Source organism: Leguminivora glycinivorella, chromosome 8 (genome assembly GCF_023078275.1).
Source record: "Leguminivora glycinivorella isolate SPB_JAAS2020 chromosome 8, LegGlyc_1.1, whole genome shotgun sequence".
Lineage (NCBI taxonomy): Eukaryota > Metazoa > Arthropoda > Insecta > Lepidoptera > Tortricidae > Leguminivora > Leguminivora glycinivorella.
In genome coordinates this window covers 25,819,780-25,845,274 of record NC_062978.1, presented here as the reverse complement: position 1 = coordinate 25,845,274, position 25,495 = coordinate 25,819,780, and the positions used below count along the sequence as shown (strand labels likewise).

Genomic DNA, 25,495 nt, shown 5'->3' with positions numbered 1-25,495 from the left:
CATAGATGTTGTCAGAAAAATTTGATTAAAAAATAATAACCCCGTAGTAAAATTAAATTATTTGAAATATTAACAATTTTTTGAATATTCTGATAAGAACATTTATCTTTTTTAGGAAATACATTAAACATTTGCAAGGTTATTTTATTTCCTAAAATCTACACTATTATTGGTATAGATAAACTTATTATTTTCGTAAGTATTTCACTACTGTCCTCTCTGACGGCTGACGACCAACTGAATGAAGCGCCAACGTGTAAACGCAGTTGGCCATTGGCGCCAAGATCCTTTGATGTGTGGACAAAAAACCGACACCAAACAGTTGGCCGGCAAGCGCAAGCGCCAACTGCCAACTTACGGCCAAGTAGCCCTCTACACGCTTGGCCAAGGGGGTTGGTGGAACCGTTGGCCATGTGTGTACAGGGGCCATTAGATTATAAACTCGCCCATACAAGCCTGGCCAGAAATATATTATGACTAAGCGCCATGTTACGGAATTTTATTAGAACTATTTTCTTCATAGGCACTATACTATAATACTTATACCAAAGATGATCGAGTATTATAGAGAGTTACTGTCCAGTAAAATATGTAACACAGTGCATAGACTGCCATCTCTCGACACGGGCTTAAAACTTTTGGACCAGTCTTGATAATTTGGCCCATATTCTTAGCTTGATGTGTTAAAATGTCAAATATTTATATTAGCGCCATCTATCCGAGCGTCCCCCAAAGGTGTAACGCCATCTAGGCCGCCGTACCTTTTTCTGTATGGTTGAGGTAAGTTTTTTTCTTAGACTTTAAATCTGTCTATACGGAGTTACATTTGTCTTTGCTTATACTGAACACTGAACTGTCACCTCATACATTAGAATAACAGCGCCCTTTTCACAATAGTCATATATTTCTGGTCTTGCTTTAGTAAGCTCGATTTCCTCTCAAAACTATAATCCTGACCTAAACAAATATTTACACTCTCTCAAAAACTCTTCTAACCCCCTTAAAGCGTAATAAAAACCTTCTTCTTCGCCATAACATGCGCTATAACCACCCAAAGCGCCGTCCCCCACACGGCCTCGATCAGACGGATCGTGTGCGTCTCCATGTTCTCCACCTTCCAATGGAACGGGAACATGTTGTAACAGACCATGTGTCCGACGTAAAGGGCGATGGCGTTGAGGCCGGGGGCGCGGAACGGGCCGCCGCCCCACAGCCGCCACGCGTCCGTGAACAGGTAGCACAGGACGAGGAGGACGAGACAGAAAGACGTCGTTATTAGGACGAAGGAGATGGACCTGGAAAATTAAGATTTGTTAGACCGAAAGGTGATAAAACTTAGGTATACTGAAGAGTGGTAAGCTATTATGGGACCTGTATTTGTCACCGAGCTATGTTGCCCGCTAAGTGCTTTTTCACATTATCCGATCCGATATCAGATATCGGAAGGATTTTAAAGGCAAGAATTAAAGATGGCGGCTTGAATGTATGGGATATCGATCCTACATCCGATACCGGATCGGATAATGTAAAAACGCACTAAGTCTTATGTGAAGCATGGAACAGCCATCATTATCAATGCAGTTGTTGCAAACTATAGGTAAACGGGTCAGTGGCCTAAGAGTGACCAATTACTGAACAACCATGAGACCTTTTTTCTGAAGAAGAGAGCTAGAAACTGATACATATCCTGATGTTTTGAAAAGCACTAGGGTATGTCCGGTTTTTAAAGGCAAGGGCGACAGGTGTGATGTCAATAACTATAGGCCTATTACAATAGTACCGACATTATCAAAAATAGTTGAATCTGTCTTGTCGTCCCATCTAATGAGTCACGTGGAATCGAACAACCTGCTTACGAACAACCAATTTGCGTACAGGCAGAAAATGTCAACCACCTCCGCGGCGTACAGGATGTTCGATTGCATCGTGACTGGGATGGACGATAGGAATAAAATGGCTGGAATATTGTGTGATCTGTCGAAGGCATTTGACGTAATAGATCACAAGTTGTTATTGAATAAGTTAACCTTTTATGGCGTCCAAAACCAAGCACACTCACTGTTTTCGTCCTTTTTGTCAGGCCGCAAACAAGTAGTCAAAATACTTGCGGAAGGAAAGCAGTTGCAATCTGACGTGGGGGATATAAATATTGGTATTCCGCAGGGCTCAGCCCTCGGAAACACATTATTTCTGTTATTTATAAATGACCTGCCGTCGAACATTGCAACTGGTTTGTCTGTATTGTTTGCGGATGACACCACCGTGTTGGTAAGTGCAGACTCTTACGACCAGCTGAGCATAAAGATCAGCGATGCGTGTACCGAGTTACAAACTTGGTTTTCAGTAAATGGGCTCTTACTTAACTGCACCAAATCAAATGTAATGCTGTTCTCTGGTCGGAGGGTCCCACTGCCACCGTGTATGGCTAGCTGTCCGATGCCACTATGCAACGAGAGTAAGTTCCTTGGCTTTATGGTCGACTCTAATCTGAATTGGAAGTGCCACGTCGACAGTGTTTGTAGTAGGTTGGGTAGTGCTGTCTTTGCGTTGCGAAAACTAAAACCACTTATTTCGAGTGAAGCTCTAAAACAGGTGTACTTTGCTCATTTTCACTCCATCATGTCTTACGGTACGCTTATCTGGGGCAACTCTACAGACGCTAACAGGGTCCTCCTAATACAAAAAGAGGCATTAAGGACACTTGTTGGAGTGAAATGCCGATACCCCTGCAGAGAACTTTTTGTTTCGCAGCGTATATTGACTCACTACTCACAACACATGTTCGAAGTACTCATGTTCGTGCGCAACAACATAAGTCAATTTAAACGAGTACACTGTCCGGGGAAACTGCTACGATCAACAGGACGCCTAAAAAGTGTCCCTCGTCGCATGGCACTTTCAACAAGGAACCCTCGTGTCATCGGACCGACTTATTTCGAGCACTTACCCGCCGAACTAAGAAATGAGCCAAGTGACGAAACATTCAGACGTCAATTGAGAAACCTTTTGGTGAAAAATCCTCTATACTCAATAAAAGAGTATATGGAATTGAAATTTTGATGATTTGTTGTTGTTATTATTATTAATTGCAATTGTTTTATTTTTGATATTTTTTACGTAAATGACGATCCTTATTGGGAGATTTAATTTTATTTAAGATTGTTATTTTTATACTTATTTTTGTTGACGATTCTTATTGGGAGATATTATTTTTAAATTGAAATTTAATAATGACATTATATTTTCATCTTTTATCTTTGTGTGTGACATTCCTTTAATAATCGATTTGTATTTTGATTTGTAAGTATTTACATACTTATGTTAATTAATTTTTAATTTTAATTTTTATTAATTTGTTTTTATTGTTAAATTTTGGAAAATGACGATCCTTATTGGGGGACACAATATGATGATTTATTATTAATATTATTCCTGTTATCTTTAAGTTTTTAATTTTATGACGATCATGATGGGAATTCTTATATTTTTGTACAGAAACACAAACTTATATTGTAATTTTTTTCGTGAAATAAATCATCTATCTATCTATCTATCTAGACTAGAGTTTTTCTAAGGCCCTGTCCCTACGTACTGCCGTAACACTTGATGGACTTATCCATCTGGCCTGAGACCTGATTTAAAATTACTTCAACAAAATTTTCGTAACACTCACCACAGGTTCTTATTGATTGGCACCACCCCATGTTCTCGACTGAAGCCAGTCAGCAAAGCACCGGCTAATGCAAAAACTAGTCCCCACGCCAGCCAGCGGGACACCCGTGCTTTGTGCGAGCGCTGCAGCAACACCGTTGCTCCTGCTTGTACTCCTAGAAGCGCTTGCACTGCTGATGTTAGGCAACCTGGGGCAAAAAAGATTTGGACCTGCTTGATAATGACTTTGAAAATTGGTTCAAAGAAGTAATTTGCGTGATTTTATTCATTTTATCTACAAAATTGGGTTCGAACAATTTCTGGAGATTTTTTTATACGAATTATTAAAAAGATAAGTAGTTTAATCTAGAGACTTTGATGGACAGCCGGAAAAGTATTCCATTACTGGTGTGCAAGTTGCGTACTTTCCAAAAAACTTGACCTGTTCTTGGATATTTCATGACTTTCACTAGAAATATAGGAAATTTATGATATGGAAAGTTTCAATTTCCATACAAAAATGAGGACAGCTTCAAATTTTTTTCTATAGGTATTGAAAATTTCGCAATTTTAAAAAATTTCCATCGGCACACATCGGCGGCAATATCTTCCAATAAAACGGATTTTAGGATCTAAATATTGCTGCTGGAAATGAATTACAGATAGGATTGAAATGGATACAAAGTCATGAAGTACGAGGTACATAATTATGGTGACAAATGAAGAAGACTAGCTTACCCAGTAAACATTCAGGCTCAGTATGTGGTCCATAGAGCCCAGAACTAGACGGTCAATGTAGCCCGCCGCGCCGCCACAGCACTCAGGAAGAGCTTACCCAGTAAACATTCAGGCTCAGTATGTGGTCCATAGAGCCCAGAACTAGACGGTCAATGTAGCCCGCCGCGCCGCCACAGCACTCAGGAAGAGCTTACCCAGTAAACATTCAGGCTCAATATGTGGTCCTCCATAGAGCCCAGAACTAGACGGTCAATGTAGCCCGCCGCGCCGCCACAGCACTCAGGAAGAGCTTACCCAGTAAACATTCAGGCTCAGTATGCGGTCCTCCATAGACCTGGCGGCGGTCAGCCCACTGGTAGAGATGCGAAGAGCCCAGGACTAGGCGGTCGATGTAGCCAGCCGCGCCGCCACTGCATTCGGGGGCTGCCCAGTCATCATGCTTCCCACCGGGTCCTAGGTAGCCTCTGGAATATGTGATGTGAATCTTAACAAAATTAATTAACGACGGGCAACGCTGGCGGGGTATCGGAGGCCTACAACCGAGTTCCCGAAACCCTACACAAAAAGCGAGCGTCGGAACACCCCAGGGACTTTAGTCCGTGGGAGTCAGACATACCAACTGGCTCTCCCAGGCCAGTGGCATCCTTAATGGATTCTCCCTGTGTAAAAAAAAGGGTAAATTTGAAAGCAAAATAATTATGAAGATCTTTGAAATGATGATGGACTTATGTTGGGCAGCTGAGCAGACGCAAGAGGACATCTTTGGCCTGATTATGACGACTGACGTACTAACGATGGCTAGCCATGGATCGTGACTAAGAAAGTGACAGTGTAAAGTTTTACAATCTTAATAGATATTAAAGATTATTGCTAGGTTTAAGAAACTGTAATGTACTAATCCATACTAATATTATAAATGGGAAAGTGTGTGTGTCTATTTATTTGTCCGTCTTTCACGGTAAAACGGAGATGAAGGGATGGAGAGTGACATAGGCTACTTTTTGTCTCTTTATAACGCGCGCGAAGCCGCGCGCAAAAGCTAGTTCGAAATAAACAGTTTATATAAAAAAAACGAATAGGGTACTTACGCTGGACAGTCAGGGTCGTGAACTACGAAGGTGATCACAGTGTGAACTGCAACAAGAGCACCTGCTAGCGCCCAACACCACACGCAAGACAAGACGTCTTTCAAAGCTTGGCCGCATGCTCCCTGGAACAAAACCAGTCATTTGAATGATTACACGGATACCGTTTTATGAAACTGACTTGCATCCTACACCAATTCGAAGATTCACAACTGGTTTGAAGTTATGTAGAGGTAGAAAGATTAGAGCGGTAATTATTTTAGGTCGAAATGTCTGTTTGAGGCCAGGATACTTTTTAAGTCTGTGACAGTGAAGTAAGTAAATAAGTATAGATTATGGACGTTAAACTTTCACGAGACATATTTAAACATATTTCGTGTCATTTTGAATTTGGAGTGCACGGAGTCTAGCCGCCGCGAGCACTTTATTCCGGATGACGGGTCGGGTCTCCAAAATGACTCGAACCATGTCGCCGAACGTGGCGGTGTATTAACGTGAGTACATCCGTATATTTAAAGGTATGTTTTAGTAAGATTGTACAAGTTATTAGATAAGTGCTCCCAAGCCATAAAGGTGCATGGAAATGAGACAGAGAATCAAACCTCATGTACCCTGGGTGGTGTGAAGTACTTCGGGGCCGTGAGAGCGTAGAAGCCGGCCGCCACGAAGTAGGCTACTGCCAGTCTCTGGAGAACACCGAAGATGCGGATCTGGCTGAGGGTGTTGCGGCCTGACACCGTGTTGAGAGCCACGCCGATAAGGAACATGATGCAGGAACGCTGAAACAAAAAAGTATAAACAATTACCCAATTAACCAGTAAGAAATTTCTTACAATCTGATTTATAAGGCCACTGTGACATAGTTCTACAGTGGCCTAGGGTTCCAATTGGTTGACTGTACTTACAGAAACTTGTGGGTTCAGTTAGAATCTGTACGGTAAGAGAGGCTTCGGGCTCCTGCTCTATTATTTGCCACGGAACTTTCTTTTCAGCACAGGTTAAAGCACAGAAACACCGTCTTTATTCGGTTTAGCTTGTGCTGACTATACTCGTTGAAAGGCCCATTTCTCAAAACTAAAAGTTACAAGCTACACGCGGAAGTCTCTTTCCAACTTGTCATATTAGACATTGACAACCGCTTTTAAATTATAATTTGTAGCTTCGAGAAATGGGCCCCTAGTCTATTTGGTACGTAGGATACCGTGGCATTCGTGTGCCCAATTCAAACAGTGCTTGTAAGATTTTACACTTGTATTTAAATGTTTGTTATGTACCCAAAAGTAACATGCAAATTCATCCATACCATCCATTAAAATTACAATACAATTAAGTTTCGAATACTTAGCGTTTTCCACTAACGATTGTCACTAGGCTAAGTAGACTCCCCTAGTATATATTATAACTGTAGTTCACAAATCAATAGCACACACATTACGCAAATATCGGTCACCCACTAAATACCGCAACGAAACCATACTAATGGACATACACTACATTCTAAACTTACTACCAATAGCTACCTTCCGATGTTATCAATGGAGTTCATATTAGAAAACAAAATTATAGAGAGATAGGCGGTTCTGTAAGTAATTCTAACAGTTCGTGTAAAATCTACTTTACTAACTTCATTTTATTCAAAACACTCCTAACGTCTGCATTCATATGGTTGGTATTTCAAAAGAGAACGTTAAGAAGATAGGAGTTTGTGAAAGTGATTGAGGGTTACCGTTAAAGAATAACATGCACGGATGGACAAACATAAGCACGTATGAAATCTGTCTTCACTTGAGATACATACATTTCACTACGTATGAGGAATGTGGCACGTTGGTGTACTAGGCACATTGGTGTAGATACTATTTTTATAATTTAGAACATTTACACCAATTAATCTGCTCGCAAAAGGTATATGGCAGTGTTACGATAAAACAGCCGAATTGTACTTGAGAAATAATTACTTATGTAGTTACAAGTGAAGCCGGACAAACAAGTTTGTCATTAAGAAAAGGCGCGAAAACAAAGTTTTTCATGGTAATTAAATTCGCGCCTACATTTTTTTTAATTTGTCGCTTCTTTCTAGTGACGGAGATGGTTCAATTTTTAGGTACCTAACATTTTTACTTTAGGTAACATGTACCTCTATCATTCTCGAATCTCGAATTTGATAAATCTAGCTTTTAATATCACGACAATAAAAACCAAAACTAAGACGAATGACATGGTCTACTTCAAGTTTGCTGAGTTCGCTGTGAGTTTTTGAACATATTTTTAATCTCATCAAAGGTCTTCTCATCAGATCAGTCACATGTACATATATGTACTTGTACACATCTATTCTTAACATTATTTCTACAAGTAGAGAGATCTAACACGCAAAGGATTTCCAATGAAGTATGTTGCAAAAACGACACGAATAGCAAAGATCAGAATGATCAATAATAAGGAAATGACGTAAGTGCGAAAGTGGATTGCATGCATATCTGCGAGCTTACATTTTACATTTGATGATAAAAATGTGTCAGATACCTAGTTTTTATAGTGAGGGCTTTGCGCTTGCATCTTCTTTTCTTATGCGCACTGCCAAGGAGTGGAATTCCTTGCCCGCGGCTATATTTCCGAGCTCATATAACCCAGCAACCTTCAAATCTAATCCAGGGTGAACAGGCATCTTCTGGGCGAGCTCACTCATTCGTAGGCCACGTCTCTGCCTTTGGCTAGGCGGTGGTTAAGAGTAAGCCCATTTTTGTAATAAAAAAAAGATTGGGGCGACTGCCACTGCGGTAAATATTGCACATCTTCTTCTACCTCTAGTTGTAGATGGGGAGACTGGCAAAAAAGAATAGATATTAAAAAGTGTCATCATCCTCGTAGTGTCTTCCCACTATGATGTTGCCACTTTTGGTTTGGCCACTGGTCCAATCTCCGTGTAGTTTATGGGTATTTAGATCAATCTAGATCCATAGTCTTGGAGATGTTATATAAATCTCTAATAAATTATGTGACTTTAGGAAGGTATTGTGTTATGAATAATGGTGAAACTGGTAGTGAATGTAAATTTGTTTAGTGTTTTAATTTATGTGCTATTGAACTTTTTTAAATGTTGATAACCTATAGTGATACGTTGTAAGAGAGTTGTAAAATGTAAAAAATATTGTTGTCAGTTCATTTATTTCACTTTCCTCACATTTACACCGTGTTTCACTTACCACTAAAAACCTGAAAACTGTTTGTTCAGAATCGAGAGTAGAATCGATTGAGGTATATCTTGATGGGGGTAATATTTTTTGTTTTAATTTGTATTATTAGTTATTGTTTACGTGCCCATTCTACAAATTCGTAATACAACATTGTGCATATCATATTGTTAGAGGTTGTATACCTTTTTCAGTATTTAAGGGTATTAATACTGGCTGGTTACTTGGACGATTTTTTTTCTGCTACGAAATAGACGTTGTGCGTCAGTTTAAATTTAAAGTTTATCATAAGTCATAACAAACTGAACTCGTACCTAATTACAACCTTGTCATTTTGAATTTTAGGTTTAAATTTGCTTACTGAGTCACCTGTCCAATTTGAAGTTTACTGTGAGACAGGTTAAAGTGCTTTACATTGCCATAGCTGTCTATTGGTAAACCTTGTGTCGTTGCAGTAACGTACACAATTAAACAGTTTGAAGGCTTATGATGGTACCTAGCAATTATTTTATTGAGTGTAGAGTTAAAAGCCGAGTAGAGCTGCACAGAAAATTAAAAATTCAATTTAAACAAATAATAATCATCAGATTAAAAAATGAACATTCTAGATACGTTTAAAAAAATAAAAATCAGTTGGGGTGTCTGAGGTTTTGAGTGATACCGGAAACACGGTGTATATCAATGATCAATTTTATTTTCACAACCTGTTTAATGTAAATGACATCTAAATTTGAATGTACCTAATGTAATGTGTTCTATTTAAATTTAATTTAATATTTATTTCATTAATGAACAATCAACTGTTTCACTTCACTGTACTTGATATTGTATATTGCATGTTAGATCCTAAGAAATACAAAACTAATTAGCACGTAAGGTTTAACTGTCAGTGTTAATTTTATGCAATAAATTGAATTGAATTGAATTGAATTGAATTTTCGTCTATTTGGTACTGAATATTGAGGGCGAAGAGAAAACTCTTTACCATGCAAAATTGGGTATTATCAAAAACCCTTTATAAACATGGTACAAGTCGCAGAACATTCTTAATAATTTCCATATAAATGACTGAAAATGTTGCGACCCAAACGTCACGATATAAGCTAGTTCACCCGGGAATACGTTACATCAAACTACCTGATATTAATCCTTAGACAATGGAGTTCCCATGACAAGAAACCGATCTATTGAGTTATTCCTATTACAATGTTATCACGGAGTATTATACAACAATTTACTAAAGAACAGTAATAAATAAAGACAGCTGATCTCAACACAATGCGGTCTTGACTGTAATATATCGTCACTACTTTGAAAAAAACTTGAATCTTTTGTTAATGAATAGAAAATTGTAGTAAGTATGTATGAAATGCATACAGACTTACTGCGTTTTAACTTTGAGGAGCAGTGTGAGATACGAGATTTTTTCAAAGTAGTGACGATAATAATATGTTGTTAAGCTGGAGCGACAAATTAACGTGATTTTTTAAGTGGATAGTTGAAGGGATGGAGAGTAACATATACTACTTTTGTCTCTTTCTAACTTCCCGCTTCCCTAAAATGGGGGGTGGCAGTTTGTATGAAGTATTCCGCAATTTCTGAATGTAACGCGAGCGAAGCCGCAAGCAAAAGCTAGTAGTTTATCGGATTATCTAATCTCCAATATATTGCAAGCAGAGTTGCGCGCGCGCAAAGGTCATCGAGCCATCCTGGCAACCTGACGGACCGGTCGGTTGGCGTAAGACCACCGGGAACCGCATTGCGATTATGTAATTATTATACCTGGGTGCGTAGCCGAATGGCACAAACGCTCACGAAACGAAACGCTAGGAGATATCTATCCCTATCGCTCTTGCGTATTGGCGCGACAGAGCCAGACTACGTTTCGTTTTCGTTTGGCGTCGGAGAAATGCCATTCGTCTACGGGACCTGAGCTTAAAATGATGCAACTGCTGCAATCCTTCGGAGACTGAGCATTTCTAAGAAAGCCGGTCAAATATAATCACACCACACTTCGCAACGGGCTATATTTTTCAGATTTTTGGTCAAAATAAACATGAAATTCAAATTTGAGTAATAAAACATGAATTCCTCTTTACCTACTCACGAAACTGTAATCTCACGAAACTGTAATACTTTTTTATACCCTGAAACCATCACGGGTCATACGGTGAAAAAAAGATAAAAAATAGTCCAACATTATTTTTGGCGGACATTGATACCTTTGGAAATATCGTCTTTCTGCCCCTAAATATTTTGTCGGAACACCAGGCTGCGTAGCCGAATGGCATTTCTGCGACGCGAAACGAAATCGAAACGCCGCAGAAAGGTAGTCTGGCTCAATCGCGCCAATACGCAAGAGCAATAGAGACAGATAGCTACGAAAGAGATATTATCGTGAGCGTTTCGTGAGCGTTTGTGCATTCGGCTACGCACACAGACCAGATCTTAAAAAGGCAAACCCAGTTTCACTTACCCTTACCCTGACAATGTGCACGAGGATCTTCCACTTTGGCACTGCCTTCGCGAAGGCGCCCTTTACAGACAGAGGTATGCAGATCCCCATGATCTACAGAAACGATGGAAAGACCAGGGCTCCTGCCGTCAGACTGTTCTAGACACTCACTTACCCTGACAATATGCACGAAGATCTTCCACCTTGGTACTCCCTTCGCGAAGGCGCCCTTGACAGACAGAGGTATGCAGACTCCCATGATCCAGAGAAACGAAGGGAAGACCAGGTCTCCTGCCGTCAAACCGTTCCACGTAGCGTGCTCTAACCACCAGTAGCCACCGGCTCCATCGTTTACGAAGATCATGAATATTATGGCCATTCTGTGAACAATAAATGGATATTATGAGGCTGAAAGCTGATGATCTAAAATGTCTAAAATCTTAAAGCAATAGAGAAGAAGTTGTACTTATTTAATAAAAATAGGCGTACGACCGGTACGAATTATACGACCACATACGCGCAATAACGCTAATACAATTAAATTTTAACATCCTCCGATTTTATGTCCCAAGAAGTATATTAATCTGTCAGAGAACTGGACCCACAAAGCGACATCTAAGATTGTTCAGACCAACAGTTAGTCCAGTTACTATTAGTTGCTTACCCGCGGAAGGTGTCGAGCGCTCGCAGCCGCTGCTGGATAGCCAGCTCCTTGTCTCCGTAGCGCAGTTTCCCGGTTCTCCAGACCCTGGACATGATGAAGCGGATGATGCCGTAGACCACCCATGTTCCCAGGAGTATGCCGAGCAGGAGGAGCAGGGCTGGAATAAATAGGACAGTATTAAGGGGCGTCGGCAAAAATAGTGCTCTGAAGTCTGAGAGAAGAACTTAGGCAAAGTAACGTTGGATTTGCCAAGAGTTGTGCCAAGACTCAATTTGGGTCATTGCGTCAAACTAGTAAGTAAAAGTACTCTTAAATAGTACGTTTTATGGGTAAAACCTGCAGCTGATGGTTTTGCATACTTAAAATGTGCTTATTTGTTTCACAAATCCAATTCCAGAAATTGTTCAATACTTCCAGGCCTCACCTTTACTGGTATAGATAGCTAGCTTAGGTATAGATAATAGTGAAGTAATATATTGAACTCCCCATCGGCACACAAACCTCTTCAAGGTTTTGCCAACGATGGGTCTTGTGTAAAAAAGTGTAATTTTTCTTTTATCATTCAATACATTAAAAAAAAACCTCAACATCGGGGTATGTGGATGCACATTGGGACAGGGACATAGAATAGAGAACAGGTTCCATCAGGTGACTGACTTTTTGGTACAATTGATACAATTATTCTACGGGGAGTATTGGAAAAGTGCTAGTTAGGGTAACGTGTAATATTGACGAAACTTTTTTACTTATACGAAAAATATTCATCTAACTTTAAAAAACAATAGAGAGTAAAAAATAGTAAGTGACATACATACAAACAGAACGTTCTCGTAATACGGTGTGCTAAATTTTAAACTTATTCAAGATTTTGCAAACCTGAACCTTGCACCGAGTATTCTCTATGTTACATATTGACGCCCTAGAAAATTCCAATTTTATTAGTTTATCACATGGTATAAAATTACAAAACTACCGACTAAGCAATGCACTTAACAGTAAGTATTTGTGATCGAGATAAGTTTGTAAGTTTTATCAAGACGTGTCGATTCACTATCACAGTCCTGGAGATGGATGTCATGGATCAAAATGTCTAGATTAATAGTTATCTCCGAATTTGCCAGCAGTTGCATTTGAACTGTACCAAGTACTTGGACGTTTTCCAAGATGAAGGCCTTCATATGGCTGAATATTTTATTCGTAGTAAATGTCTATGGTGCATTACAGAGGGTTGACCCGTTAGTGCTGATCGGTCAAGGTCTGGTGAAAGGTATTAAAGCTAGCGATAGTGATTACTCCAAATTCTTGGGAATTCCATATGCAAAAGTGGATTTAAACAATCCGTTTGGGGTAAGTTGTATACTTTGTTTAATATAAAATTTTGTTGGTAAGGGTTGAAATATAATTGGCTTAACTATTTTAGGCTGCTCAAGCCGCTCCAGAGTTCGAGGAAGAAATTTTCCAAGCTTATGACAACTCAAGGATATGCCCTCAAACCAATTATGGCGGTGTAAAATTCTCCGGAAATTCAGAAAACGAATCTCCTGACTGTCTGCAATTAAATGTATATTCTCCGAGCAAAGCAAGCACTCTAAGCCCTTTGCCAGTTCTTGTTTGGATTCATGGAGGTATTTTCATTGGGGGAAGTGCTAATGAGTATAATGTACCAGACTTAGTCAAACAGGGCATCGTCGTTGTTACAGTCAACTACCGTTTAGGACCTTACGGCTTCATGTGCCTGGACGATCCTGCTGTACCTGGTAATCAAGGGCTGAAAGACCAATACGCTGCGTTACAGTGGGTCAGAAACAATATTGCGGCATTCGGTGGCAACCCTTATAACGTCACTCTGGCTGGCCAAAGCGCAGGATCTGCCTCAGTACTCCTACAGCTGTACTCTTCCAAGGAAAAATTATTTAACAAAGTCATAGCACAGAGTGGAACTCCACTCAGTCCATCATTTTTTGTTACGGGAGATTCGGACGTAGCAATCAAACTGGCTAATTATTTGGGTTTGAACACGACTGACAATCAGCAGGCCTTAGAATTTTTGGCTTCAAGCCACCACAGCTTAGTGACTGGTGCATCTGCTGATTTGAAAATTGGTTTTAAACCATGCAAAGAAAAATCTTTCAGTGGCGTCGATAATTTCATCGACAGCGAGCCTTACGCATTTTCGAATGAAAGAAAAATAAGAAATACTCCCATTCTTATTGGTAATACCGATCAAGAAGTTGATGACATAAGAATAAACTTAATGAATGGCGATGATTTTTACAATCAGGACTTCTTTTATGCAAGTTTAAAAGGAAAATTCAATTTGGAAAATGGCCAATTACAAGAGATTGCAGAAATAGTCAGACATTTTTATATAGGTGACACGACTATTTCAGAAGAAGTTAAAATAGAAGCTGCAGAATTTCTATCTGATTATGAATTTAACCACCCTATTCAAGACACGATAACAAATTTGATTAAAGACAATGCAAACCCTGTTTATGAGTACGTGTTCACTTATACAGGGGATTCTGGTGAAGGCGGGGCACCACACTCGGCCGAACTGGAGTATCTGTTCGATTTCCAGCAAAACTATAGATCACGATCAGAAGCCGACCAGATTGTGGCTGATCGAATTGTTACTCTGTGGGCTAACTTCATCAAATACGGGTAAGTTTTTTATATAACTACTGATAACGTATGTAAGTTGTTGCGTAAACACTAAAATGTAGACTATATCTGTCATTTTCGATATCATTATCACGATATTCAAGATACATTTGATGAATGACGCATAGCATTTGGAATATTGAATTATCTTTATCTATGGGTATTCGACAGATAATGGTTACGATACAGTAAAAGCAGACTATTCAAGTATAAATATACATATTCTCATAAATAACTGGTCGAGTGGATAGAAAGTGAGATCGTTTTCGAATCTCCCAGATTGTTTGACATGATCGCCTCGCCAAAAAATTTTGAAAAATCACAAAACTAACCTTGATTGAAATATAAATGTATTCCGATTACAAAACACAACATTTCTCTTTCTAATCTTTTTTTTATTATTTAAAACATATTACCGAACTAATATTCAAATGACTTTCCTTTTAGAAACCCCACCCCAGAGACCTCTGACTTGATCCCGGTCAAGTGGAGCCCAGTAACAGAAACGACCAGGCCCTACCTCAACATCGGAGCAGACCTTCGCATGGAGGACCGGTTCCTGAGGGAGAGGCTAGCCTTTTGGGAACTCTTCCAGTCGGTCTACGGGAAGTACAGCAGTTTGGCTCGACAGTGCGACTACTAAGGGCCAGTTACATCGACCCTAGAAGACAGAACAACGTCACGCAGCAACGTAACTCTATGGAAATTCCTATACAATAACATTTAGCGAACGCTTTATCGATGACAGACGGTTTGGTTTGGTTTTGGTTTGGTGGTATTTGAAAAGGGCCCATTTCGCTTAGGCTTACCCGATGAGTGTGTTTCTAGATAATTGCATGTCATTACTAAATTGAATAAAATATATGTGCGTGATATAGACATGTGGAAGTTTCGAGTCCTGTAAATTCTCCTGCAGATTCACTATTTTCTAAGATATACTCGTATTAAGTACCTTTATTTATTCTAAATTCTAATATGTATACCTAATACAATATTTATTATTCTTGATGAGCTGAAAGTTATGGAATATTTTTCAATAAACCTTAAACGACGCTGCTATTTGTCATTTAACAACAACCTGCCCGTGCCCAATGGCCCATTTTGCGAACACAATTGGACTTCCGTTGGTAATTTGCAGTTATTATTATGCACGACCTTGTTGAGCAAATTAACGTTGGAGCGTCATTTAAAACTTGGATTAATTTTAATTAATAACTTTTTGCTTGGACTATCTACTATTTACCTAAGGGTCACTTGCAAATGTAGAGTTAACACAAGGTTAACCCACAATTTTATATGGAATTTGACAGTTGACAGCCCACTAACCTTGAGTTAAGCGGCTGGTGCAAGTGGTCCTAACTGATACATCCATTTGATTATACTACATGCATCCTATACTATACCCCGTGAGTGTATGTGACTTACGCCTATATACGTAAAAGGCATAACATGAAACTGCTCAGATTTCTGTTTTTTTAGGAATTAAGGGGTTGAAAGAAACCAAATTGTGATATTGCAGTGATAGAAATGCAGGCCCGAATAGTATAATCGGAGGAGCGAGCCTTGGCCCATGCCCCGGGCATCAACTCCAGGAGGGGCGCCAAATTCGAACTTCGCCTTTGAATTTTTTTAGTTTTTGCCGTGCCGTGCCGTGCTGCAGAAATGACATACTACCAGCTCATCGCCTACACACTGTCGACTTCTAAGACAGCCACAGGAGGAATGGGAGAGAACAGTCATTCTTAATACGTCACTATACACGGGGTAAATGGTGCCATTCAAAAAGAAGAGGAAAGTCTTAACAATAAGTAAGATAACATATAAATAAAAACATTGGATTCAATAGATACCATCGTGTATTGTAAGAAAATAAAGTAGTTATGTATGGAATTGCTGACTATAAGCATGTGTTTTCCTTTTACACGGCCGTACTTGAGACTTGAGTTGAATATCAATTGACCTTACAATCAAGGAACTTCAATCCTTTGTGACGTCAGAAATATCTTTTTATTGTGAATGTTTTAAGTGAATGCCATTGCGAATGGAGCAAAAGTGTAGAGTAAGTAAATACGCATAAGTATTTTTATGCGATAGGAGGCACACTAGTAAACAGGTCGTCTGATGGTAAGCAGGCTCTGCCCGAAACACCAGGAGGGTTGCAGGTACGTTGCCGGCATTTAATATGAGCCTATGGCCTCTAGAATGGGTCTATGGGCGTTTTGGACTATACACGGTGTAATGAGGACACCGAAAGTTTTTAACAGGGTGGCTGGAAAGACTGGCGAGCATGGTAGCACGATAAAGGCTATCACGTCAGGCCGTCATTTTCACACTATTTGTAAGTGCGATAGGGCATGATAAGGTTTATCACGCTAGTGTGCTACGCCCCGCCCGCTGGTCATCAATTGATAGCATGATGAAAATGTGTGTTATTACATTTTCAACTTAGGTACCTTAGTTTCCCCTACGAACGTGGCGTGTGTAAATCTTTTATCTTTTACTATCTTGCACATACGCTTGCTCCATAAAATAGAGATGTTTCATACATTTTACAATTTATTACATGGTAAACGATCATAACAACGTGATAAATGAATAATAAGTGGCAAAGAGTCATATTCATTGCGGAAGTTTGACTTGACTATAGCGTAATTTTTCAATAACTATTATGTATTTAGAGGTGTGAGGTGTTAGTAAGCCAGTAGATAGGTACCTTAATTCGTTGTCCCATACATACCCATACCATAATATCCCAAATGCATGAAATTTTTCATACAATGCGATTTTTGGCCGATCGACTAAACTCTCGCGACACCTGCCTGGGTCTAAAATGGTAGTCTAATCAAAATAGGTGTTTAAATCGAAGTCTTGTGAGATAGAACAGTAACCGTCATTATAAATAGCGCATTATAAACGGCTTTTCGGCAATAAGTAAATCACTATTTTTTGAGCCAGGCAATGTTAGGTAGGGTAGGCAATTAACAGCATTTAACGGCACTCGTAATACCTATTTTGTATGGAAGTTTTTGAACCGCCAAAATGTGACAGTATAAGGTACAGCAGGCAAATCTCGACATAGGGGGAAATTGTAACTGATCATTTTTTCCATTATGATGTTGAGTTCTACATGTATCCACTGAACATGCCTACTATATAATTATAACCAGTGGACGGACACTCTATTTAATAATGCAAACATTGTAAAACATAGAAAAAATGGATCAGTTACATTTACCATACCATGCCACGGTACTTTAACCATAACAGATTCAGACAAAAGAAATTAGAAATCGTCACTACTTTGAAAAAATCTCGTATCTCACATTGCTACTCAAAGTTAAAACGTAGTTACTCTATGTATAGTCTAATATATGCATCCCATACATCATACATAATTAAAACATTTTTTTTTCATTGACAGAATATGACACAAGTTTTCATCAAAGTAGTAACGAAATGTGTATAAATGTCCAGAGCAATAGTATAAATAAATAAATAATAATTCCACTTAATATAACAATAAATTCGCCCAATCACGTAACTTAATTGGCAATAAAACGACCAGTAGAAAGCGTAGTAATTGACAATGTCATTGAGTAATAAAATTATAACTTGGCTTATAATCTGTGGTAGCTTGGTCATACAGGATGGAAGTTGATCAGGCACCTTCTGGGAAATATCTTAAAATTGTTGAGACAGACCTATGACATTTGGCGATAGTAAATATTACTACCTAAATTATTTCTAAGAATTCTTCTCAAGATTCTACATATATTTTGTGGTTGGTGTAATATATTATTTCCCGAAAATATTTTTTTAATTCTCAGTAGATGTAGAATTTACATGAATATGGGTTAAAAATGGGTTTATTAACTGGAGAATTCGATATAATTATAACTTCTCATTTACAGTATGTTTAGAAAAATATCAGGTGGAACTAGTAACGTAGTAGAACGACCTAATTATAGAATAATCGAACGATTATTATTAATGTAGTAATTAAGATACCTACGATAACTAAAAAATACAACGGTGAAGTTCAAAGTTTCTAATTTAAAATAATAAATAAATAAAAAATAAAAATAAAAAAGCCTTTTATTTGTTGCATACAAGTGACTAAATTTTTACTTAAAAAAAACTATATAGGTACCTATTTATTTCTATTATTATTTATCTTTTTAAATTGGTTTTGCAAGAACCCCTCTGCAGGTAAAGGCCTCCTCCAAAGTTAGCCAGTCTTCCATTATTTGGGCTGTTTGTAGCCAGTTTCTTCCTGCTGTTTTTATGATCTCGTCTTCCCATCTTGCGCAAGGTCGTGCCTGTTTTCTTTTCCCTGACGGGCCTTTCCACTTTGTCAGAATTTTCGTCCATCTTAGGTCTCTAATACGTGATACGTGGCCTGCCCATTTCCACTTCAATGACATAATAAGATTATTTAAAATAATATACATTATTGAGTACCTACCCAGCGCCGGCCCGTGCACTCGATCAGGGTAGAGCGAGTTTGAGTTTCGGCGCCCTTGGGAAGAAGTCTCACTACGTAGGAAAATAAATCGCGAGCGTAGCGAGCGCGAAATTTTTTTCATAGTAATGCTGTAATTTGAAGATTAACGCAATACAGAATTTATGGATTTCATCATACAGAGTGCAAAAGGGACAAATGCTTGAACTTTCGTAGTCGCACCCTAGTATAGTTACGTGTGAAATAACAAGCAAAATGGAGCACTATAGTGGCCAAGTCAGGAAAGCAGATTCGGAATTTGTCCTAACTAAAAGAGAAGATAATTATAAACAGTATTACCGCGAGCGAAGCGAGCGCGATTTTTTTTTCTATTGACTCAATTAATTATTCCCCGCCAGCGTGGAATTCGCGAACTTTCAAGCTTTTATAGTCTGCAGAGCTGCGGTCTTTGACATATTTTGGGGTATTTTGACTTCACAGGGCGCCTATGTTCCTTTTAGGCCTTATATTTCGCCATCACTATTATTTTTATAATACTAAGAGTTAATTAAGAGATTCACTGCGGACTCGATCGTCACCGTGGGGATGCCCATTTCAGTATTTTGCCACTAAGTGATCTGAGTGCTTTGAAATTCGCTCACCATCTGCTGTGACTCACAAAATTGCGCCCCTCTGAGACGTTTTGCGCCTTTGGCTTTATGAGGAACTCCGCTTTGGACTATCGGGTAGACTCATATTTTTGCATTTGGATAGCGACGTAACTTTACCGTTCGCCGCACAACAACGTGGTTCGTCAAGGGCTAGAATCCTCCTTTTACGGCGCCCTAGCATCAGCGCCCTTATGAATGGCAATGTTGTGCAACTTTCCACTTAATCTGAATTACAAATCTAGATTTTCAATAGGTGGAATCATATCCGACTCCTCTGGCCATTTTGTGATAGGTGCGCGCCCACGCAGCGTATAATTTTTTGTATGGATTTTTCCACATTCTCGATTTTGGCGCCCCCTTGCCATGTGGCGCCTAGAGCGGCCGCTCCACTCGCTCTACCCTTAATCCGGCCCTGTACCTACCTACAAATTACCTATTAAGTAGGTTCTTTTAAGAATACATTTTACAGTTACAAAACTTCATAGAACAACAGTAACAAACTAAAAGGTTCGCCGAGGGTCCCATATTATTTTCACTCCGCATAGTCTGTGGTGTTTGCGGTTTTATAATCTGTGGTAGTTGTCACGCACCAAAGGTCGTGGAAATGGGAAAAATCTGGCGGAACTAATGCCAGCGAAAGTGTCTCTTAGACTATCTACGTATGCTTCATACTAAATTGCGGTTACTATTTTTTATTACTGTTAAGTGCCTAGAATATTTTAGTTTACCGTGGGACTTAGTCTATTTATATAATAATGTCCTATGATATATTTTTTGTTAATTTTTGAACGAAACTAGCGAAGGTCTTTTCATTCTGAGTGCATAATGGTTTAGTTTCATCTAAGTCTGTGGGTGTTTTCTTCAGGCTCATTTCTCATCCAATAGGCGAGACGACTAAAAAACTATTTATTCCGTCAGTTAGAGTATCAAAAAAATTTAGAAACATATTTTTTCTTATTTATCGTAAACGAAAAATGACGACGGTACCTACAGTGCGTTGAAGTTTCGCGTGATGTCACGTCACGCCTTGGTACAATTTTTACTTAAAAGTGACATCACAAGCCCCCACTCCGGAACTTTTATGCTCTATATCTTTGTATTTTTTCATTACATACACATACATATAATCACGCCTGTATCCCATAAAGGGGTAGGCAGAGCACATGAATACTAAGTTTCAGTGCAATTTTTTCCTTAATTACATGAAACAAAAAATATGTTTTCAGTATTTTAATTTTGGACGGTCTATCTGACGGACTAAACAGAATGCCATTTTTTTATGTAGTCGTCATCCCTACTCTCGTGTCATAGGACTTTATCTTTATATTCACAGTACAACAGTTGTATGTACGATCATATACGTGAGCTAGCTCGTAGCTGTTTTCAAAGATTGGGCTTCGTGATCCGCAATGTTAAGGAGTTCGAAGATGTTGGGGCCATAAAGCTTGTTTTCAATTCACTGGTCAGAAGCAAGCTGGAGACCTCGTCAATTGTGTGGATCCCCTATGAGTCGACTTACGTCTTACTTCTAGAGAAGATCCAAAAGGCCTTTCTCAGATTTCTTTACAAGAAAGTCTATGGCTATTACCCGTTTCTATACCCAACGAAGTTCTTGCTGGGAGCACTCGGTTATAATTCTCTGGAGGTAAGGCGTAACTGCAACCTGTTAGTCACCGTTTGTCGGATGCTGCGGGGTGAATCAGACTGCCCAGATCTGGTAAATTGCGTTCTCAGATTGTATGTTCCTGATATTCCCAGAATTAGTCTGAGACCGCGTGTGCGCCCGCTGTTGGCGGTGCCGATAGCGCGCACAGTGTCACGCAAAAACTCACCGCTTCCTCGAGCTTTGACACTTCTCAATGCGCTACTGACGTCAGCACCTGATTGCGATTTGTTTGCATGGAGATGGAAGACAGTGTATCTTGAGTGTCTGAGGTATTGCGAGACGATGGATGATAGGCCTTCCACGGTCGGTGTATGATATTTTTAAGTAATTGTGTGTCGTTATAATACTTTTTTGTAAATTGTATTTTTTGTCTATGTTAGTTTATTCGGTGTATTGGTGTTTATGCTGTAATGCCGTGTAAACTTATTAAATAAATAAATAAATAAATAAAATAAATAAATGTAAATTGTTGTATACAGATCGTCCGCTTAGTTAGCAATGCTGCTGACTGTAGAAACTTACACTTCACATGATTTATAGTTCCAGAATGAGACCTATATTTAAACACACTTACAAGCTTCAAGCTTACATGGCCATCAAGAAAGTTACTTACGATCTGATTCTAAATATACCTTACTGTAGGTACTCTTACCACTTAAAGGAGTACACTTGTGTTTCACTTTAAATAAAATGTATCTATTCGATAAGTTTAGATGATAGTACAAATATTCTACTAACGCCGTGGCTTGCGTGGGCGACGGTCGCGCGATGGTCGCGCGACGGCGATGCGATGCATACGAAATCAAACCTTATCGATATGGAAGTATGAGACGCGACGGCGACGGTCGCGCAACGGTCGCACGACCGTCGCCCACGCAAGACACGGCGTAAGCAACTGACGCCTAAAGATAGCCCATCGTAATATTTTTTTCTTATTTTCAATAATTTGCAGTTTTGTTTCAATATAGTAAAATCAGAAATATATGACTACTGTCAGGAGGGCGCTGAATGCTGATGTATGGGGTAACAGTTCAGTTTAGTATGAAGAAAATAGTTCTAATCAAATTCCGCAAGATGGCGCGTAGTCATATATTTCTGATCAGGCTTTACCAACGAACAGGGAGTGACCCACAATTTGGACACACAATTTGTGAATGTGCACGGGAAAACGTCCCACTTTATCGATTGCTATAAAGCCGGTTTGTCAATTTATTCATATATAGATATGTACTTACAAGTAAATCTCGCCTTAATGGTAACCGACAAAGTGGGACGTTTTACTAAACACACTCACATTCACGTCGCAAGTACGATACGCTGGGCAGTGGGTATATTTTTGAGGCGTTTGCGGTCGAAACGATGGGACCTTGGGGGCCCGGGGCTCGGCGCCTCTATAAAGATTTGGCGTCTCGTTTGGTAGATGTGACGGGTGACAAAAGGGCTGGCCAGTATTTTGCTCAGAGAATAAGCATCGCCATTCAGCGAGGCAATGCGGCCAGCCTTTTGGGCACGCTGCCTGTTGGTGGCGACTTGCAGGGTGTTTTTGAGTTGTAGGTGTGTGTGTGTGTGTTTTTTTTTTTTAGTATGTACTTTTAGGTTTAGTTTATTGACGATGCATGTTGCGGATTTTCCATTGTCTTACTTTTTGACGAAGCTTGTAGCTAATAACGGATTTTGTATTCAGTTGACGAAGCCTACGTTGCGGATTTGAGAATATGGACTCACATTTGATCTCATTGACATTTACAAAAGATTGAAATGTTAAATTGGGAATTTTAAAAACCGGGCCATCTTAGGCGCGAGTACTACTAATGTGAGGGATAGCTGTCAAACTAGTATTAGTTTATACTTACTATTTGCTGTATATTACTACATATGTACTATTCACTGTATAGAGAATAGTTTCGCAATCTCGGTTCATTTAAGAAGACGAAAGTACGGTCAGCTGCAGGGAAAAGGTAGACCCCCTTGCATACAAACTTTCATACAAGAGGGTCCACATTTCTCTCTGACTGTACATGTGACGCCTACAACCTATCGATTTTTTATACCTCAATTTGAATAACTAAAAACCTATTAATATTCTAAATAAACATTTAATACATTACGTAAATTGCATATGTTACCTCATTGGCATAATCTCACTCCATACCATAACCATCTGACTTTCTATTCAAAGATCAGCCATGAGAATGTATTCAGAGCGTCACTTCCCTTTAAGGTAATCGTATGCAAATATTCGACATTACGAAATACTAACAATGGGAACATGGGTGAATTAATCGGATAGTAGTCTAACTATACAACCTGTTTTTATTGAATTCCGTTAACGTTAAGGGAAGATTCTTTAGTTAAAATACAATCAATTTCTCTAAGAAACTAGCCTCTTAACTCTTAGTGCGTTTTCACATTACCCGATCCGATATCGGATGTCGGACCGATATCCCATACATTACAGGCGCCATCTTGGATTTTTTCTATTGAAATCCTTCCGACATCCGATATCGGATCGGATAATGTGAAAACGGTCTTACGGTTATCTAATTATTAAAAAAAATATTTAATTTCTGAACACGTGTGTGGCATCCCTTACCTCTTCGTAATGTTATTTTTTTTGACATGTGCCGTCAAACTCATGACAATGACTTTAATTTTCCTCCCACACTAGTTAATGCATTTATTATGTATGGAAATGAAAAAAAAATTTTTTCGACTATAACAAAAACTGATATACAGGATGGTTTCGGATGATGTCGAAGTTAACGGAAAACAAAAAAAAAACACGGTGTATATTTATCCCACACTAGGGTGCGTGGGTCATAATAGAGACTCTCTGTCTTAAATCTGTTTAAAATCAACCAAAAAGAAGTTTACAGACTACATTATGGAGCTTTTTGAAGTGAAACTTCTAATGCGACTACCAACTTAAGAGGATACGGTAGCGAAAATGCTAAAATGGAAAGAAGCCTTTCAACTTAGGAATTTTAGTTAAATATACAAGTGTTATTAACTAGATTTATCGAAAAAAAATTATCCATTAAGAACAACTCAGTCAAAAGATATTTCAAAAAAATCTTTAAATTCGAGGTTCCGCTCTCGACTCTTTTCTCCTTCAAAACTTAATCAATCGGAACGAAGTTTAAGAATCTGAATAACAATGAAATAATCTATGTCGGACCGTTTAGCCTTTTTGGTTAGTTGTTACCAATCTTGAGTATCACACCTTTTTTTGCGCCACAATGAAAAAGGCCGTTTTTGGAAATTTTTGATTATCTCTAGAGTCTTTAAAAAGCAGAATATCAAAAATATCAAAACGGTCCGATACACATAAAAATAATAACAATCTATGCTGAAAAAATCATTGCTCTATCTTCAAAAACCAGGGAGGAAATACTCGAGAGCGTTTGCATGGAGAATTGACCCCTACCGTATCGTCTTAACGCTCAGTGTTGCCAACTCGAATTTTGAAATATCCCTTCCTATTTTCATTTCCACATTACGAAGTTTCACTTCTTCCGCGCGGAGGGACGCAAAGCACTATTTTTTCCGCACTAGTTCACAAAGTAGTACATATATTACATGTCATGTCGAATCTTCTTGACGACCGGTCTGGCGCAGTCGGAAGTGACCCTGCCTGCTACGCCGCGGTCCCGGGTTCGTATCCCGGTAAGGGCATTTATTTGTGTGATGATCACAGATATTTGTTCCTGAGTCATGGATGTTTTCTATGTATATAAGTATTTATATATTATATATATCGTTGTCTGAGTACCCACAACACAAGCCTTCTTGAGCTTACCGTGGGCCTCAGTCAATCTGTGTAAGAATGTCCTATAATATTTATTTTTATATTTATTTATTTATCTTCAAAGGAGCATAGGTGTAGGCTGTAAAGCGTCATATAGAGGTTGGTTCATTCAAATCGGTCAGTATGGGACAGTATAACTAAAACTATAAGACATGCGAAGATCTGATCCTAGGAACCTTGTCATCAATTTTAATACAAAGAAAAACTGCATTCATACATTTGAAAAAAAAAAGTAGATGTTCATCTTGAATAATTATTGTAACGGTGGTCACTTAGAACATCTACTAAAATATATTAAATTATGTGGAAACAATGCATTTTATTAATTTTAGACATAATGTTTCATAGAGACTTTTACGTTCGATTCCCATACTGATCGATTTGAATAAGCCACCCTGTATAGGATACACGTAGGAAGAGAGAATTCCACTCTTGCCGATTTGAAACTCCCTTTTGCC

The 25,495-nt window shown here is 38.9% G+C and overlaps 2 protein-coding genes across 3 annotated transcripts in view; one reads left to right on the top strand and one right to left on the bottom strand.

Annotated features, from left to right (window-relative positions):
- Nucleotides 1–707: 707 nt before the first annotated feature.
- Nucleotides 708–25,495, bottom strand: part of LOC125228688 (heparan-alpha-glucosaminide N-acetyltransferase) — a 43,974-nt gene continuing 19,186 nt past the window's right edge. The window contains exons 4-10 of one of the 2 annotated variants that reach the window (XM_048133344.1): nucleotides 11,788–11,944; nucleotides 11,299–11,503; nucleotides 6,077–6,253; nucleotides 5,478–5,599; nucleotides 4,684–4,853; nucleotides 3,674–3,860; nucleotides 708–1,295 (exon numbers count right to left, since the gene is read on the bottom strand). In XM_048133344.1, coding sequence (XP_047989301.1) covers nucleotides 1,001–1,295; nucleotides 3,674–3,860; nucleotides 4,684–4,853; nucleotides 5,478–5,599; nucleotides 6,077–6,253; nucleotides 11,299–11,503; nucleotides 11,788–11,944 — 1,313 coding nt within the window. In that variant the 3' untranslated portion in view covers nucleotides 708–1,000. The remainder of the gene's footprint in view (nucleotides 1,296–3,673; nucleotides 3,861–4,683; nucleotides 4,854–5,477; nucleotides 5,600–6,076; nucleotides 6,254–11,298; nucleotides 11,504–11,787; nucleotides 11,945–25,495) is intronic. The other variant, XM_048133345.1, reaches the window with a different exon arrangement.
- LOC125228689 (carboxylesterase 4A-like) lies at nucleotides 12,881–15,503 on the top strand. The gene is made up of 3 exons (XM_048133346.1): nucleotides 12,881–13,134; nucleotides 13,208–14,451; nucleotides 14,899–15,503. Exons 1-3 carry the CDS (start codon nucleotides 12,952–12,954, stop codon nucleotides 15,092–15,094), a joined length of 1,623 nt encoding a protein of 540 aa, XP_047989303.1. The 5' UTR covers nucleotides 12,881–12,951; the 3' UTR covers nucleotides 15,095–15,503.

Coding starts and splice junctions, on each gene's coding strand:
- LOC125228689 (XM_048133346.1), top strand. CDS start 12,952: ATGAAGGCCTTCATATGGCTGAATATTTTATTCGTAGTAAATGTCTAT. Junction 13,135..13,207: donor ATTTAAACAATCCGTTTGGG/GTAAGTTGTATA, acceptor TAACTATTTTAG/GCTGCTCAAGCCGCTCCAGA. Junction 14,452..14,898: donor GCTAACTTCATCAAATACGG/GTAAGTTTTTTA, acceptor CTTTCCTTTTAG/AAACCCCACCCCAGAGACCT.